The sequence below is a fragment of the Nycticebus coucang genome, chromosome 1, assembly GCF_027406575.1.
Source record: "Nycticebus coucang isolate mNycCou1 chromosome 1, mNycCou1.pri, whole genome shotgun sequence".
Lineage (NCBI taxonomy): Eukaryota > Metazoa > Chordata > Mammalia > Primates > Lorisidae > Nycticebus > Nycticebus coucang.
The window spans coordinates 113267877-113287212 of record NC_069780.1 but is presented as its reverse complement, the minus strand read 5'-3'; the positions used below and the strand labels follow the sequence as shown (position 1 = coordinate 113287212).

General features: G+C 39.6%; 1 protein-coding gene across 8 annotated transcripts in view; it reads right to left on the bottom strand.

Annotated features, from left to right (window-relative positions):
- The window catches only part of KIAA0825 (KIAA0825 ortholog), a 498502-nt gene that overhangs the window by 136160 nt on the left and 343006 nt on the right, over nucleotides 1-19336 (bottom strand). The window contains exon 22 of one of the 8 annotated variants that reach the window (XM_053586542.1): nucleotides 12582-12658. The exons of the other annotated variants lie outside the window; for them this stretch is intronic. Coding sequence (XP_053442517.1) covers nucleotides 12613-12658 — 46 coding nt within the window. The 3' untranslated portion in view covers nucleotides 12582-12612. Of the gene's footprint in view, nucleotides 1-12581; nucleotides 12659-19336 lie in introns of those variants that run through there. 8 annotated transcript variants of the gene reach the window in all.

The following is a 19336-nucleotide window of genomic DNA, read 5'->3' as shown; positions in this document are numbered from 1 at the left end:
CCAAAATGAATGTATTAATTTTCATTCCCACCAGCAGTGCAGAAGTGTTCCCTTTTCTCCACATCCACGCCAACATCTCTGGTCTTGAGATTTTGTGATAAAGGCTAGTCTCACTGGAGTTAGATGATATCTCAAAGTAGTTTTGATTTGCATTTCTCTGATGATTAAAGATGATGAGTATTTTTTCATATGTCTGAAGGCCGTGTGCCTGTCTTCTTCAGAGAAGTTTCTCTTCAAATCCCTTGACCAACCTGCGTTGGGATCCCTTGTTTTTTTCTTGCTGATGCGTTTGAGTTCTCTGTGGATTCTGGTTATTAAACTTTTGTCAGAGATATACCCTGCAAATATCTTCTCCCATTCTGAGGGCTGTTTGCTTGCTTTACTTACTGTGTTCTTGGCTGTGCAGAAGCCTTTTAGTTTGATCAAGTCCCAGTAGTGTATTTTTGAAGCTGCTTCAATTGCCCGGGGGGTCCTCCTCATGAAATACTCGCCCAGACCGATTTCTTCAAGGATTTTCCCTGCACTCTCTTCTAGTATTTTTATAGTTTCATGTCTTAAGTTTAAATCTTTAATCCAGTGAGAGTCTTAGTTAATGGTGAAAGGTGTGCGTCCAGTTTCAGTCTTCTACAGGTTGCCAGCCAATTCACCCAGCACAATTTGTTAAATAGGGAATCTTTTCCCCACTGAATGTTTTTAATTGGCTTGTCAAAGATCAAATAATGGTAAGTAGCTGGATTCATCTCTTGGTTCTCTATTCTGTTCCAGACATCTACTTCTCTGTCTTTGTGCCAATACCATGCTGTTTTGATCACTATCGATGTGTAGTATAGTCTGAGGTCTGGTAGCATGATTCCTCCTGCTTTGTTTTTATTTCTGAGTAATGTCTTGGCTATTTGAGGTTTTTTATGATTCCATATAAAACAAAGTATTATTTTTTCAAGATCTTTAAAGTATGACAGTGGAGCTTTACTAGGGATTGCATTAATTGTATATTGCTTTGGGCAGTATGGACATTTTAACAATGTTGATTCTTCCCAGCCATGAGCATGGTATGTTTTTCCATTTGTTAACATTTTCAGCTATTTCTTTTCTTAGAGTTTCATAGTTCTCTTTATAGAGCTCTTCCATGTCCTTTGTTAGATAAACTCCCAAATATTTCATCTTCTTTGGCACTACTGTGAGTGGAATAGAGTCCTTAACTGTTTTTTCAGCTTCACTATTGTTGGTATATACAAACCCTACCGATTTATGAATGTTGATTTTATAACCTGAGACACTGCTGTATTCCTTGATCACTTCTAAGAGTTTTGTAGTAGAATCCCTGGTGTTTTCCAGATACACAATCATATTATCTGCAAAGAGCGAAAGTTTGATCTCTTCTGACCGTATATGGATACACTTGATCACCTTTTCTTCCCTAATTGTGGTGGCTAAAACTTCCATTACAGTGTTAAAGAGCAGTGGAGACAATGGGCAGCCTTGTTTGGTTCCTGATCTAAGTGGAAATGATTTCAATTTAACTCCATTCAATATGATATTGGCTGTGGGTTTGCTGTAGATGGCCTCTATGAGTTTAAGAAATGTCCCTTTTATACCAATTTTCTTAAGTGTTCTGATCATGAAGGGATGCTGGATATTATCAAAAGCTTTTTCTGCATCAATTGAGAGAATCATATGGTCTTTGTTTTTTAATTTGTTTATGTGCTGAATTATACTTATAGATTTACGTATATTGAAGCAGCCTTGAAACGCTGGGATAAAACCGACTTGGTCATGATGTATAATTTGTTTGATGTGATGCTGGATTCTGTTTGTTAGGATCTCGTTGAATATTTTTGCATCTATATTCATTAGTGATATTGGTCTATAATTTTCTTTTCTTGTTGGGTCTTCTCCTGGTTTGGGGATCAGGGTGATTTTTGCTTCACAGAACGTGTTGGGTAGTCTTCCTTCTTTTTCTACATTTTGGAACAGGTTGAGTAATATAGGTACTAATTCCTCTTTAAAGGTTTGGTAGAATTCTGATGTGAAGCCATCTGGTCCTGGGCATTTCTTTTTAGGGAGGTTTTATATGGTTTATGCTATTTCAGAACTTGATATGGGCCTGTTCAACATTTTCACTGGATTCTGGCTAAGTCTTGGAAGGTGACGTGCTTCTAAGTATTGGTCAATTTCCTTCAGATTTTCATATTTCTGAGAATAAATTTTCTTGTAATATTCATTAAGGATTTTTTGAATTTCTGAGGTGTCTTTTGTTATTTTGTCTTCGTCGTTTCTGATTGATGAGATTAGAGATTTTACTGTTTTTTTTCTGCTTAGGTTAGCCAAAGGTTTATCTATTTTATTGACCTTTTCAGAAAACCAGCTTTTTGATTTATTGATCTGTTGTATAATTCTTTTGTTTTCAATTTCATTTAATTCTGCTCTAATTTTGGTTATTTCTTTTCTTCTACTGGGTTTGGGGTTGGAATGTTCTTCCTTTTCCAGTTGCTTGAGATGTCCCATTAAGTTGTTAACTTCCACTCTTTATGTTCTCTTGAGGAAGGCTTGCAGTGGTATAAATTTCCCTCTTAGGACTGCCTTTGCAGTATCTCAGAGATTCTGATAATTCATGTCTTCATTGTTGTTTTGTTCCAAAAATTTGGCAATCTCTTTCTTAATCTCATCTCTGACCCAGCTATCATTCAGCATAAGGTTATTTAACTTCCATGTTTTTGGATGAGTATGCAGATTCCTGTTGTTACTGAGTTCAAGTTTTATTCCATGGTGGTCTGAGAAGATGCAAGGAATAATTTCTATTCCTTTAAATTTACTGAGGTTAGACTTGTGACCAAAGACATGATCGATTTTGGAGTATATTCCGTGGGCTAATGAGAAGTATGTGTATTCCGTTTTGTTGGGATGAAATGTTCTGTAGATGTCTGCTAAATCCAAATGTTGGATGGTTAGGTTTAAATCTAAAATTTCTTTGCTCAGCTTCTTATTGGAGGATCTATCCAACACTGCCAAAGGAGTTTTGAAATCTCCAACTATTATGGAGCTGGAGGAAATCAAGTTGCTCATGTCTGTTAGAGTTTCTCTTATAAATTAAGGTGCATTGTGGTTGGGTGCATAGATATTAATTGACATCTCATCATATTGAGTATTACCCTTAACAAATATGAAGTGACCATTCTTATCCTTCCTTACTTTTGTTGGTTTAAAGCGTATTGTATCTGCAAATAGAATTGCAACATCTGCTTTTTTCTGATTACAATTTGCCTGAAATATGGATGGCCATCCTGTCACCCTGAGTCTATATTTGTCTTTTGAGGTAAGATATGACTCTGTATACAGCAAATATCTGGCCTGAGATTTTGTATCCAGTCAGCTAACCTGTGCCTCTTTAGAGGACAGTTTAAGCCAGGCGTCCTCAAACTGCGGCCCGCAGGCCAGATGAAGTGGTATGAATTGTATTTGTTCCCATTTTTTTTTTTTAGTTCAAAATAAGATATGTGCAGTGTGCATAGGAATTTGTTCATAGTTTTTTTTTTTTTTAAACTATAGTCTGACCCTGCAGCAGTCTGAGGGACAGTGAATTGGCCCCCTGTTTAAAAAGTTTGAGGACGCCTGGTTTAAGCCATTCACATTAATGGAGAATATTGATAAATCTGGTAAAATTTTGGGTATCGAGTTTTTCGAAAGTCCAGTGGATATTTTTAATCCTTTCGCCACTGTGGAAGTTGAGGTTTGATCAAAAGTTTCTCAGTGAGTTTACTTTTGTGGTAGAGGATTGGGCTTGTCATTATGGAGGATAGGTCTGAGAATATCCTGAAGAGCTGGTTTCATTATGGCAAATTTCTTCAACATATGAGTGTCATTAAAGCATTTAATTTCTCTATCATAAATGAAACTCAGGTTAGCTAGATACAGGATCTGGGGTTGAAAGTTATTTTGCTTTAGGAGATTAAAAGTCAATGACCACCTTCTTCTGGCTTGAAAATTTTCAGCAGAGAGATCTGCAGTCATTTTAATATTCTTCCCTTTGTAGGTAATGGATTTCTTACGTCTGGCTGCTTTCAGAATTTTCTCCTTCATATTAACTTTAGTGAAGTTAATTGTGATATGCCTGATATGATAATGTCTTATTCAGATTGAGTCATGCTGGGGTTCTGAAACTGTCTGCTATCTAAGTTTCAGAATCTCTTGGCATGTCTGGAAAATTCTCTTTCATAATTTCATGGAGAAGGGCCACTGTGCCTTGCGAGACCACTTTATCACTTTCAGTGATTCTAATGAGGCGGATATTAGCCTTCTTTGAATTATCCCAGAGCTCTCTGAGAGAATGATCCGTTTTTGCTCTCCATTTCTCTTCCTCTTTCAGAGTTTGGGAGCGTTCAATGGCTTTGTCTTCAATGTCAGAAATCCTTTCTTCTGCTTGCTCCACTCTGTTACTGAGGGATTCTAGTGTATTTTTCAGATCTTTGAGGGCTACAAATTCTTGCTTCAGTGCGTCAAAATCTTTGGTGGCTTTGTCTTTAAATTCGTTAAATTCTTGAGTCTACTTTTGAATTTCTCCTCAAATTTCTAATTCCAACTTTTGAATTGCTGCTCGAATTTCTAATTCCAAATTTTCCTCCATTTTATTAATCTTGTTTGCAATCCAAATTCTGAATTTGATTTCTGACATCTCGGCCAGCTGTTTATGAATGGGATCTTCAGTTATGTCTGCCATATCTTTCCTTGGTGGGGTTGATCTATTCTGGTTATTTATGTTACCAGAGTTTTTCTGCTGATTCCACCCCGTGATTGTTTTACACCATTTGATTTTTCCCCTGGAGCTTTGTCGAAGACCCATACAGTGCTATGGCCTGAGAAACTGGGACCCTGTTTGGTGTGGTGGGGCTAAGTGGTTCTGTCTTGTTTTCAGCTGGTTTCTGTTTGACCCTAGTGAAACAGTTACTCTGGGTTGAAGTCTCAGCAGTGGGGAAATACAAGCAATTATGTCACTCCACCTCCCACGGGCAACAATAGGAAAAGGAAAATCAAACCTTCCTACAACCACACACCCAGGGCACCACCTGAATAGTCCTCGGGTGATTGGCTCAGTTCAAAAGGTCTAAATCAATTGTTTTAGTCCGCATCTGTCTCAGGTGGGAGAGTTTAAAAGGTCTCTGGCAACTGGATTGCAGGCGTCCGGTGACTACTCAGATATGGCTTGCTCCAGTGCTCCATGGAGTCAGGAGAACCCACCCAGCAAATAGATCAGTCTGGGAAGGTTAATGCCTCCTTCCCCACCTTGCACCTCTGTCACACCCTGTCACTGATAGTCCCACAGGGCTTTGACCCAGTTGTCTGTATTGAACAGATACTCCAGGGGTTTGCACCTGCCTGAATCACAAGGAAATCTATTTCTGCTCAGCCAGGCCACTGCGCTCTGGCTCTATCTAGGAGGGGGAGGTGAGGCCTGACAACCTGGGGTGCTTCATGGAGGCTAGGGGGTGTTCACTCACTTCCAGCCCTGCCCCTGATTGATGTTACTGACAGAACAGAACAGAACAACTTTGCAGGAATTTGTTTCTGTCCCTGCTAAATTCCCCTGCAGAAGAGAAGCTGTTTTGATTTCCCAGAGCCTGCGCCTCAGGCCCTGTCTTTGTTCCTGCAGGTTTGTATTCAGTTACCTGTCAGTTTTAGCCTCCTTTCTTCCTTTGTCTATAGGCTGACAATCCCTTGAGGGCCGGTGTGTCTTAGGCTCAGTAAAGCGGTCCTCTGGGTCAGTCCCATCCTAGGAACTTCCCAACTCTGCGCATGCGTTTCTAGTCTCCACGCTCCATCCAGGCCGGTACCACCTCAGGCTAACCCTTCACTCACGGGGCCTGCGTTTCCATCCCAAATCTGTTCCATTGTGGTTGCCACCTGAGTAGATGCCCAGCCTCCTTTGGTTGCCCAAGGAGACAGGGGGTGTGGCTTCAGAATATCCAGGAGTGAGTCCTATTGTTGCCAAAAGACGGCTGCTGCTCTGCGCCTCAGGGCACCACCACTCTGGTGCGGTTCCCTCTTAGCTGACCATCCTCTCGTCACTCCCGTGCCCCAGAGTCAGCACTGATCAGCTGCTGTTTAGGCCCTGTCCACATCCCTCAAGAAATCACCCAAGAATCTGGACTCCTGGGGGACAGGCCTTCAGACCTTTGAGTGAGAGTGGAGGGGAGTGCTGGGAGCTCAGGGTTGCAGGTAGAGAATATATACAGTTTTATACAGTTTTATGCCTGGCAGGTGAACGCCATGGCACCTAGTAGGGGAGGTAGGTCCAGTTTTTAGAGGGTCTCTCCCATGGAGTGTAGTGGGAGGACCTTTGAACTCTGCTCGTTTGTTTGTGGGGCCCTCTGAGCCATTCTCATGGGGGAGGGGACTCCCGTCCGCTTGGTGATGGATTTTGTACATTTTTTTTTGTATCCTTGGGGTTGCAGCTTGCCTCGGCGGGGTTGATGTGCATTCTTCAACCTTCTCTCTTGGTGCAGCTCTAATCCACCAGGTTACTTGCTAAATTTCTGTCCTTTAACTCTCCTTCAGGAGCCTCTGTGGAAAGCTGGCTTCAGTCAGCCATCTTGTCTCTCCCCCCCCCCACAACCTGGATTTGATATGACTTTCTATATGATTATGCATCAGTCAAATTGTGACATTTTGCCCTTCCTTAAATCCACCTTGTCCTTTCCCCCCTCTTTATGCTTTTCTTGCAAAGTCGTCTGCTAATAATGGTTCCCAATCTGAATGGTCCTTCAGTCTTCTCTGTGTGGCATCCCTTGATCACCCCATCCATCTCTTTGCCGCTGCCATCTTCCTCTCCCAGCTCTCTCTTAATCATGCAGAAAATTATAGCATTTAGTAAATGTATCATGTACTAATATCTAAATGGCTATTTATGTGCAAGTCCCAGTTCCTTTCACTAGTATGAGCTTCCTGAGGGCAGTTTTCTCTTCTATACATGTGCTGGGAGGTCACAGTCAGTGGCGGCTCAATACCCATTTGTTAAATGAATGAATAAATACAGAAGAAGAAAATAAATTATTACATAAGATTGTCAAATTGGTTAAATAAATAAAATCAAAAGCTGCACGTATAATACATGTATACACGAACTTATAGCTCAGTTTGAGTACTGAAATAATTATTGACTTCTCCAAAGAAGAGAAAATCATCTGGAAGTAAATGTATTAAAGACAGGCAAGTTTATCTATTTTGTTCACTGATGCATTTCATGTACCTAAAACAATGTCAGGCACACAGTGGCCACTTCATAAATATTTGTTGAATGAACAAATAAATATTTAAAAGACAATTGCTATAAAACATGCTCTGGCTTTTTGCATGTTCTTTAGATTTTTATCTGACCCTCAGTTTTCTAACATTCCAAGTGAAGAAATCTAATCCAATCTCATTTTATTAGATATGCCTGATAACGTCCCTAAATAGATATTGAGAAAAATACAAAACTACCCATATTGAACATGAGTTTTACATATTGAAATACTTTATTATGAAAAGAGAGGAAGTTGAACTTTCTTGAAACAATAATATGGTTTTAGGTCATCAGTGATACAGAGAGATACTGTCTATATGTTGGCCTTACAAACGCATCTGAACAAAGTTTGTCAGAACGTTTGTATTCTTTGGCTATTGCTTAAGTTTAACTGGGCCAAGAAAGTTATGAAAACAGAACAGTCCATTAGGTAATGACTAGTAATGTCAAAGCTGATGGTGCCACTTCTGAGCCACTCTCCAGCTCCCAGATAAAACAGCCCTATAATCATAGGCTTAACCTTCTTAAACACGGCATGGATAGCCATGGACAGAAAAACAGTGAAATCAGAAGCTGAGGCTGAGATGGGGTCAATCTGTCTGCTGGTTTCAAAAACTTTTGCAGATCAAAAATTGCAAAGGTCACATACTAGCCAACACCAGAGAAAACCCACAGCAATTCAGAAAGCCAGGATGAAAATTGTAATCAAGTTCCGCTACCTGAGTGGTGCACTGTCTAATGCACCGATGACAAAACAGAAACCCCTAATCAAGAAACCAGTGTGTCGCTCGGGACAGGGGAGATGGAGTGTGCGGTGTCAGCACGGCTACAGTGTGCAGCCCAGCTCAGCACTGGTGCTGACGATATTCATCTGTTTCTTATCTTTCTTTCAGATTAATAGATTTGGACAAGGTGGCATATCAAGGTCTATGAACAGTGTATTTGTGTGTGTGTATTTAATTACTATTTATTATGCGAAATTCAACTCAGCTAAGTCCTCTGTGAGCCTTCACTGATTGCCATCCCCACCCGCTATCTGTTCTTGCTCCTTGGCAATCTCAGCCACGCCTGTAATGCCCAAATATTATGAAGGATTAAGATCTGTTTCTATGTTCGTCTGCCTTTTGGATGGTAGGCTGCCTAAAGGCAGGAGCTTGTCTTCTCATCTCTGTATCCCATACTATGTCTGTCACCCAGTGGATGCTGTGCAGATCACAGAGGGTGTAGCTGAAAATGACGAGCCTGACAGAGCTGGCTTGACATGGAGCTGGGCTGCTGCTCAGGGTGTCAGCCCCTCCAGCTTCTTCCGTTCCTGCCCTGGGGTCATGCTGGACTCTGACTCCCGTAACCCTTCAGCCAGTCCCACACCTCCCTGTGCTCATCTCAGACACAGAGTTCCAGTCTTTCATGTGGGCAGAATGTGAGTTTGCACAGGCTCCATTTTTACAAGCCTTGCATGCTCTAGAAATAATATATTTCACCGCGCCTCATGGTCCTCACATACTGTATGAAGATAACAACACCTATCCCTTGAATGGCCACCATAAAAGTGAAGTGAGATAATGCATCTCGAGCCTCCTCTCTTGCGCCTGGTAAACACAGGTCTGTGATATTATCATGAAACATGAAGGCAACCAGCACTTTACGCAATGCTCCAAAGCTAGCAGGCATTCTTTCCTGCATCCTGACCCACCAGATCTTACATCCTCACTAATTAGGATTTTATGAATGAAAATGGATTATTTCAGCCACTATATCTTCTTTCTGTTTGGAACAGAATTATAATTATCCTGAGGAAGTGAGATACCTTATTTTTCAAACCAAGAATTCCGAAAAGAAATTACTAGAGAGAGTCCTCTCTCTTTCTCATGTTAAAATTTCAAGTGCCTGAGAAATGGTGAAATAAAATTAGGCTGAAATGTCAGTTTTCCCAGTCACTGAATTTCTAGAAGTGTGCTCTAATTTTAAATATTTAGTAGTCATCACTAATGATGATTTTTTAAAAATGATCTTACCATGGTAGTACCAGACCATGTCATGAGGCCAAGGGGTGACTCAGCTGCCGTGTGGTGTTCCTGGGGCCACCACTCCAGAAATCCATCAGACATCCCTGAGAAGGTCCCACCCTTGGGGACCCCCCAGCCCACTGGGTCTCTGAAGGATGGTGCTAATGCCTCAAAAGTTCAGTCTCATCCACCTGAATCAGTATCGCAGAGACAGAAACAACGTCTACTCCTTTTGCTCCCTTGTAAAAGCTACCGTCTGGGAAAATTGGCTACAGGCCCTAAGATCAGATCAGCTCTTTCTTCACCCCCAAGTATATGACGTGTTGGAAATTGAGGGAGCTTTAGCTAGAAGCAGGAAATGAAGCAAGGAGCCTGTGTGTGTGTGTGGCTTTATCTTACAATAGTCTCTAGCATCCTTCTAAGCCCTTAACTGGCTACTATCTCAGGGATACAAAACAATTTTTTTCTCCTCACTTCAGATTTGCCTTAATTTCCTAATAAAGATGAATGTATGAAATATAATATTGGTGCTGTTTTCAAGGGAAAAGTTATAAAATAAACATAAAATTCTTATCAAGTTCAATTTCAAATAGATATTGAAAATATCTAATAGATATCTATTAGAATAGATATTTGAAATATCAGTTGCACTTACAAGATGGCTGTAGTGAGGGAAACAGAGGCTGACCAATTACAGACACAACAACATTTTGAATTAGAGAAATCAGAGGTCTGTTTAGTTGATTTGAAGAGATATTTACCTACAGCTCTAATCGCAAGTCTTTTTAACGTACACCTATTTGGGCAGAAATTTCACACAAAACCTGGGATGCCTTCCTATTTTCCCGTTGTTTTTTTCTGTCTGTAAACAAACACACATACGTTTGAAATGTGAAAAACTTAAATTCTGTAGCAGCTTTTGTAAAAATAATGGAAACTTTCATAAAAACAGCTTTAAACACCCTGTTTGCCAAGTCAAGCAACGTGCCAATTCTGTGAAAGCTGCTACAGGTTTTGTGCTTGTCAAGAGTTGTGGAACCTGGACTGTTCTGACAGTCACCAGATTATTTAAATATAAGAATAATTAGAATTCTATCAGCCACTTCTTTAAATTGTAGTAAAAGCCCTGCCTCAAACATGAGCTACATTTGGCAACGAATCACTCTTCCTGTGACACCCCCAATGTCCAGGTGTCATGCTGATCAACACCCCCTTTCTCGACACACTGATACCAGGAAATGTGTTACTGTGGATGGAATTTGAGGCCATGTCCTTGTTCTCCACCCTCTTCCGTGATAGTGTGTTAGAAAAGGCCATTGGCTGAGAGCAGGATTTACTCACAGCACAGTTATTTTCTGTAACTATCCTTTCAAGATGCTTTGTGTTGTTTGCTAAAACAATACTACAGATGACAGAAGAGTTTTCATTATTTCTTAGGCAACTCTAATACTGTAAATGTAATTTTAGAAAAAGGTAGTAAGAATGACCAGCCTTAGAAGGAAGGAAGGGAGGCAGGGAGCCAAGAAGGGAGGAAAGGAAGGGAGAGAAAGACTATCTTTGGAAATTTGGTAGTGGCCTTAACATATACTACATATAAATGGATGAATGAATAAAATCACAACCAAAGCAATATAAACATTTGTTGAAAAATATTCAAAGGCCAGCCATTTTATATTCATTATTCCTCACAGAGCCTGGGAACGGAGCTGAGCACTGTGTAGCGAGACAGAAGCTACTGTCTTATTTGACCCTGTCATTTTGCTGATTAAAAAGAAAAACTTAGGCCGGTGTGGTGACTCACGCTTGTAATCCCAGCAGTCTGGGAGGCCGAGGTGGGTCAATCACCTGAGCTCAGGAGATAGAGACCAGCCTGAGCAAGAGCCAGATTCCATCTCTACCAAAAATAGAAAAACTAGCCGGGCATTGTGGCGGTCACATGTAGTCCCAGCTACTTGGGAGGCTGAGGCAGGGGAATTGCTTGAGCCCGAGAGTTTGAGGTTGCTGTGAGTTTATGAGGCCACGGCGCTCTGGCCAAGGCACAGAGTGAGACTTGTCTCAAAAAAACAAAACAAAACAAAACAAACAAAACAAAATAAACCACACACACAGAAAAAAACCAAAAAAGAAAAATAAAATAAAAACTTAAATCTATGATACAACAAGAGTAGGTAGATGGGATCAGCCTGAGGATCAGGTGGTAGGTAAGAATACATGAATGGCACCCACAAAACATTGGCCTATATTTTACTGTCACTGTTACCGGCAACACTAAACAACATCAGTAATAAGATATCCTCCCGAGAAAAAATTTTTTATTGCTCTAAATTCTAAAAACTGCTGTTGTGGTTATAGTTCAATTGTAATAACATATTCGTAAGCTTCAAATTAGCACATTTTTACTGCTTATTCTTTAATAAGCATTTTATTCTACATGGAAGTTAATTCAGAGAACTTAATGTTACCTGGTCAGCCCAGACACCAGGAAACTCAGCCTCATGAAATCATTTCAAGACTAAGTTCCAGACTGGAGATGCCACCACCCTCCAAGTTATTCAGGCTGGTTCCAGGGCCATTGGCATCTCTGACTCCCACTCTCTGACCTGTTCTTTAATGGGTTCAGATGACCAGTGACAGCACAGAGCTAGAAGGCCAGAGTCAGGATGCCAGTTATTACAGGCTCGTCTACATGACAACATGGAGTTTGTGTTTGTGTTCCAAATTTAAAGGATTTTTTCTTTATCCAAAAAGTACCTCAATATAATTAAAAGATATTAATTACACTTTTTCCTTTTCTGACACTGAAATATTTATTTCATTATTTATTGTGTTTATCAACATGATTATCTACTCAAAGTTTGATAAAGGAAACTTTTCAATATGTATCACTCATGCTATTAATTTCACCTATGGCTGTGGTTGAAAATATTTCTGTTGTATTGAGTGGCAGGTGTTAAGAAGGATCTACTCTGGGTGTCACATGGGCTTCGTATGCCCCTGACTTCAGCAGGAGACTTAGACAGTTTGTTAGTGTCCTCGGTTTCCTCCTCCTTCCGTAGTGCAGCTGTGATAAAAATACACGACTTGGCAGACGGCTGAAACTGCTCCAAGTCTCTTCAGGACGCATCAGGACCAGGCGGGCCTGGAGTCGCGAGTGTGATGCTCACCTGTGGGGACTTACGCACTCTCCCTTCAGGAAAGAGAGCGCCTGGGAGTCTCTGCAGTTTAACCGTTGGCTTCGTTGTTGCCTTTGCTTTCATCTCCTTTCTCGTCTCTCCTTCCTGTCGGTTTCTGTCCCTTGTGGATTAGAAGAAAGTGAGGAGGGGTCTGAACCTACAGAGATGCCAAAATCACATTCCTTTGGCTTTTGAATTTTGACCTTTACAAAAGAACACAGGGATTATACAACCTTAGTCTGTGACAGCTTTCATCTTAAGACTCAAATTATTTTGAAATCTGTATGTGTTAAATATTCTCATCTCCTAATATGCCTATTCTCAGAGAGAAACAGCTTCTCTTATTTCATAGAGAAATATGCCTAAAATCGTTTATAGGTGAGATATGTGTACTATATCTTCATACCATTTGTCACTTAAATTTTTAGTAATATGATTACTCATTTGCAATATTTTATAAAGTATCTTGGGAGAATTTTGTGTATATACATGTACATAAGAATTCGCCCACAATTGTCTGTTTTTTAATAATTTTGGTCAATGCTAAAGTTTTTTTATGTATGTACCCTTATGTTCCAGTTGAGAAACAAATAAAAATATTCAATAATTTTTACTATAAGAAACTGAAATAGTTACAGGCTCTAGCAAAGGAACTTATGAATTTTGACGTGCTGCTCCTGGTTCTAATACATTTCACGCTTTTATTTAAGCTCCCAAAAGCCATTTAAACTTTTATAATTATTATTAGCACCATATCTCTGCCTTCAGTATTAAACTTTTAAGTGTTAAAATAAAATTCACATTAGGAACTTCAAATTATGAGGGACAGTAGAATTCACGATTCTACTGTTGAATGATTTAATGATTAAGTAATGCTACACATACCCTAAAACAAGAAGGATTTACACGGATCCAGGTCCAGTCTAAGATGGACTCCATAGTATCCTTCCTGTGCCCAATCTTTTAGAAATTTTATAGTTTAGTTAGTATGGAATTTGACTTATTAAGTATGAAAGAAATTGGAAACAGAATAGAACCATACAAAAATAAAGCCTTTGCTTCACAGATGACATGCCCTATGCAGAAGAGCAAGCTGTGAGTTACCTGCTGACTGCTCGCCCACACCCTGAAGTTTGGGGGTTGCCTTCCTCTGTCACTTATCATCTTAGCTATAAAGGAATAGCTGGGTCATCCTAAACGGTTCTCTGTGGTGAGACGTTTTTACATCATCTCCACAACTGACCGCCTGCAGCTGCTCAAAACACAAGCTGACCATACTCGGTGGAATTCCACTGCAGAGACTTTTTGGAAGGAGACAGATCGTCAATTCAAAAGCTAAAAGATACTCAAAGGAATGTGATTTTGGCATCTCTGTAGGTTCAGCCCCCTCCTCACTTTCTTCTAATCCGCAAGGGACAGAAACCGACAGGAGTGAGAGGCGAGGAAGGAGATGAAAAAGCAAACAGTAACAAAGCCTTCAACCGATCAAACTGCAGAAACTGCCAGGGGTCCTTCCTGAAGGGAGAGTGCCTACGTCCTGCAGGGCTGAGCATCGCACTTGCCAGTCCAGGCCTGCCTGGTTCTGATTCTAATCTTTACAAAAGGTGCATAGATATATGCAACCTTGGTTTAAATCATGTTGAAATGGTAAGAAAATCTAGTTATTCATTTTTATAAGGCATTTCCTAAGAAATGATACATAGCTCCAAAATCACACAGATTTTTAAATTTTAATTTAACCTTAGTCAATTATTCCATTGATATACTTTACTTAATTTATTGAATGCCAAAATTCTGAGGAAATTAAGTATTAGGTCTTAGTGAAGTTGTCAAAATTAGATGGTAAAAGATGTCAGCTGTATTTTGAAAGTAAGGAGCGCAACGTATACTCTTGCTAGACATACACTATTCTGCAACAGGAAACAATAACCAATCATATTAAAGTTATATAAAACCTCCCGAAATCTGAAAAGAACAGCAAGACCTGCTTGCATTCACTAGTGTTTAAGAAGCTCAAAGGCCACTCACAGCTAAACGAAATTATGCCTATGTATTTCGGAAGAACTTCTGAAGTTTCTAAATGTTCTTGTAAGACTTTAGCTAAAGGAGCAACTTGTCTGTGATTGTGGGCAAATAAACAATTGCCGGGTAGCCCATTTTAGAGGGATGGGGGAAAGAAAAGGAAGCAGTAGGGACTATGAGGAGAGGGAGATACTGGTACTCTCTCCCTTGATGGGTCCAGGGGTCCGTGCAGTGAGCCAAAGTGCCATGGTCTTCTGTGTGGACAGGTTTTACTCTTCATAGGGGATTAGTAGGTAGAGGAAAGGAACCATATGGGAAACGTGCATAGCTAGACCTAATACGGAATCAGAGTTTTGCTGACCGTCTTTACCACTAACAGTTTTGTACAGCCTATCCCACCTTTGAACTGCTCCTTTGTGAATTTGAGATTGAGTTAATGCTACTTCCTACTGAATTTCTAGTAAGTTAAAAAGAGAATTTATGAATAGAAAGAAAAAGAATGTCAATTTTATATAGATATTAGTGGTAGCTGCCCATGCTTAATTTTATCCCTAGATTCACAGCCCCGATCCTAGTGTGAGACAGAAATTTTGTAATTTTTTTCAAACCAATATTGATAGATTGGTTGGAAAGGAATGCATGTAAATGTTCTGGACTATCCTCAAACTTAATAGATACTGTGTATATCACATATACCCGTAGACCTAAACTCTTTACTCTTCTAACACACATCGCACCCATTACCTCAGGCAGTGCACCCAGCATTGTGGATGCACAAGTGAACTGGGGCTTGAGACCTTTAGGAGCTTATAACTTACCCAAGGAGATAAAACCTGTACATAAGTGCTTAAAACAGAAAACACCATGAAACATGGAGCTTGATCATGGGGTGAAGGGCTTTAAGTATTCAGAGAACAGAGTGATTTCTTTTGGCAGAAATTATCAAGAGCGAATGGGGGCAGTTGAGGCGGTATTAAAGGGCATTTAGCTTAATATATGCAATAATTCCAAGGATTTTTGTGAAATAGCCAAATAAATCAAACATAATAAAAACACATTATGGACAAATTATGCTGCTTACATCTAATAGGTTTTCACAGGGAAAGTCTAACATAAAACAGGCTTTGGTTCTAACTCCCTAAAACGAACATTCAAATGATCTGGTCCCCTTAAATATCTGAATTATTAGAACTCTTCCTTAACTTTGCATTTGGAAACCATCACTATGAAAACTGTTTTCACGGAATGTATTTGTAACTGTAAGGCATAGAAGGTGATTATTCATTTTTTCTTATTAGAAGCTCCCCTGGCCTCCATAGCAGAGCTCATCTGGCCCCCACTTCATGCTCGAGTCATGCAGATTGGAGTTGACTCTCAATTATACCAAGTCTTTCTCCAAAGATGACAGTCCAAATACAGTAGAGATAAAATACATCAAGGTTTAAAATAGGCCCGTTCAGCCCCAGTGCCGCTTCATCATGAAATGATATAATTCACTGATGCCTCCGCCGAGCCCAACATATGTTCTATTCACAGCCCGCGTCACTCTTCATTTGTAATTATTTCCCTTTTTTTTTCTTACCCCATCTTGTAACACTTTGCTTGGTTGAAGACAAATACTGAGAGGCAAAGAGTATAATTGTATGATGACCTGTTCCAGGGTGTTAAGCCCCTGTCAAGGTCTGACTTTAACATGGGGTATTGATGACAGCACAGCAATTCGAGCATCATGTCCTGAATTAGACTATATTAATTATCACTTGAGTGCAATGTGCATGAAAACGCTGTTTCATTGACTAAAAGGATCTGACTGAATAAAAATCTATTTCTCATCTGGTTGCTTATGGATAAAGACATTTTTTTCGCATTGCCTTGGATTTTTCTTTATTAAATATGATTTTTATATGATTGTATGAATAAATTGTCTTACCCAACAACAGGACTGGATAGTTTTAAACAAAGAAAATGTAATGGGTTGTCTACTCTCAGCACATCTTGAACAACGTATTTACAGTTAATAGTTAAGGCAGATTATTTATAACAATACTGCCCCCCCCAAAAAAGTTCATATTTTCAGCTCTCATGTGAAAAAGATATTTTCAAATTGTTGCCTCCTTCATTTAAAGGAAATGAATGTTATAAGTTACAATTATTTTCATATGACAGAGCAGCAACAAGGTCTATCAGGTAAAAAATACATTTAAAAGGAAAACTAATAGTATTCTTACTTTTGTAAAAAGATATTCACATGAAGCATTTTAACATTAGACAAAGTTAAAATTACTCATAAGTCCAACTAACATAGAATTTTGTTCACACAGTTGTGTACACACATACCTGCTGGGAGAAACTATGAGGACGAAGGACATCAACAACTGGGGCCCAACTTTCACCACATGAAATTGCCAAGTGCTTATAGCTTATATTTAGTTTTAACAGAAATATAATTTTTGGCTTAAAATAGGCATTTTCTAAATCTTCCCAAGTTCTATCTTAAAACTTTTTTCAAGAGTATGTCAAAAGTAACATATGATTCTAATTCCTATGAAATTAGGAATCCTAAGCCCAATTTTTTTAAAAAGATAAAATATTCACTAAAACATGTTACTATGTTTTGTCAATATAGTCCAAATATTAGAAATAATTTCTAATTGCAACGTAAAAGAAACAAACTACTTCTCCATTGAAAAATAGACAAATAGACTGAAATGTTTTTAGTTCTAATCTCAGATTTTATCAGTCACTGTGGTTCCAGCGTTTCCCCCATAAAGGCTTTTTCAGCAACATTTTCATAAAAAGTTGAGTTTAAGTTTCTGAGTGGGAAATTTTAAAAATTAGAATCATGTATTTATTTCATTATAAAAAAGAGTTGGGATCTTCAAATTCAAGTTAAAGGAGTTGTCACAGTGAAAACACACATTTCTAATGTCCTTTCCACTAGATTCCACAATTTTAGTATAGTTAGTAAAAGCAGTAAGCAGGTCCTACCCAGGAGAAAGGGGTGAAGCTGTGGTAATTTGTCAGTAGTGAGGCTTCCCTGCACACCTGTTCAAATTGTCCCTGAAAAACAGGACAGGCATTTCCGAGACGTGCCATGAAGCTGAGTCACCATGGTTAGGCCTGGCCACAAAGAAACATCATTATTTTAGAAAGCAATTGATTTTTCACTATCTCCTGTGAATAGTAATCATTAAATATCACATTCAAAATTAGATCATGCCCAGGAAACAGGGCCTGGACGCTATACATCTATTTGGCAGAGAAAACATTTAATATAAGTAAACCTGACATTTGCTTCGTGTTATAAATTGCTGAGTTTACATAAAAATCTACAGCATGGGAAGAAATCTGAATACATTGATCTGGCAAATACTTGATGTGGTGGAAGGAATCTGGGCTAGCAATGAGAGAGGTCATGAGACACTGCTGGCTCTGCCACCTACAGGTCACAAGAGACAAACACAAGTCATTTCTCTGAAATAGAAAAAACAAAGCCTGCCTCTCTGTGGCTGAGTGCACGGCAGGGGTTGCTGCAGGTGGAGGTGTCCTGAGGATGACAAGACATTGTGTAATTGCAGGGTACTATTGCTTTTGCTTTCAGCCCCATAAGAGAGTGAATAATGTTGGGTGGCTGGGCAGGGGGTGACCCATGTCAACTAAAGAAGAGGAAGCCCTGTGAGATACCGGCCTAGTTGACAAATGCTTCCAGTAAAAATGTGCATGTATCTGAAGACTTGCTGAGTCTCATTTAACTCAGTTGGTGATACCCCCTTTACCACCATTTCACAGCCTCAGTCTTCCTATAAAAACACTTCCCCTTTGGCCCTTTCTTTGCTTTCTGGCCCAAGGGAGCCATTCGAGGAGAGGACCTCGCTGACAATAGTCAACACACAGAAATACATAATTGGGCTCAAAGGAAAGGCACTTTAAATTTTTTTTTTTTTATTGTTGGGGATTCATTGAGGGTACAATAAGCCAGGTTACACTGATTGCAATTGTTAGGTAAAGTCCCTCTTGCAATCATGTCTTGCCCCCATAAAGTGTGACACACACCAAGGCCCCACCCACCTCCCTCCTTCCCTCTTTCTGTTCCCCCCCATAACCATAATTGTCATTAATTGTCCTCATATCAAAATTGAGTACATAGGATTCATGCTTCTCCATTCTTGTGATGCTTTACTAAGAATAATGTCTTCCACGTCCATCCAGGTTAATACAAAGGATGTAAAGTCGCCATTTGTTTTAATGGCTGAATAGTATTCCATGGTATACATATACCACAGCTTGTTAATCCATTCCTGGGTTGGTGGACATTTAGGCTGTTTCCACATTTTGGCGATTGTAAATTGAGCTGCAATAAACAGTCTAGTACAAGTGTCCTTATGATAAAAGGATTTCTTTCCTTCTGGGTAGATGCCCAGTAATGGGATTGCAGGATCAAATGGGAGGTCTAGCTTGAGTGCTTTGAGGTTTCTCCATACTTCCTTTCAGAAAGGTTGTACTAGTTTGCAGTCCCACCAGCAGTGTAAAAGTGTTCCTTTCTCTCCACATCCACGCCAGCATCTGCAGTTTTGAGATTTTGTGATGTGGGCCATTCTCACTGGGGTTAGATGATATCTCAGGGTTGTTTTGATTTGCATTTCTCTAATATATAGAGATGATGAACATTTTTTCATGTGTTTGTTAGCCATTTGTCTGTCGTCTTTAGAGAAAGTTCTATTCATGTCTCTTGCCCATTGATATAAGGGATTGTTGGCTTTTTTCATGTGGATTAATTTGAGTTCTCTATAGATCCTAGTTATCAAGCTTTTGTCCGATTGAAAATATGCAAATATCCTTTCCCATTGTGTAGGTTGTCT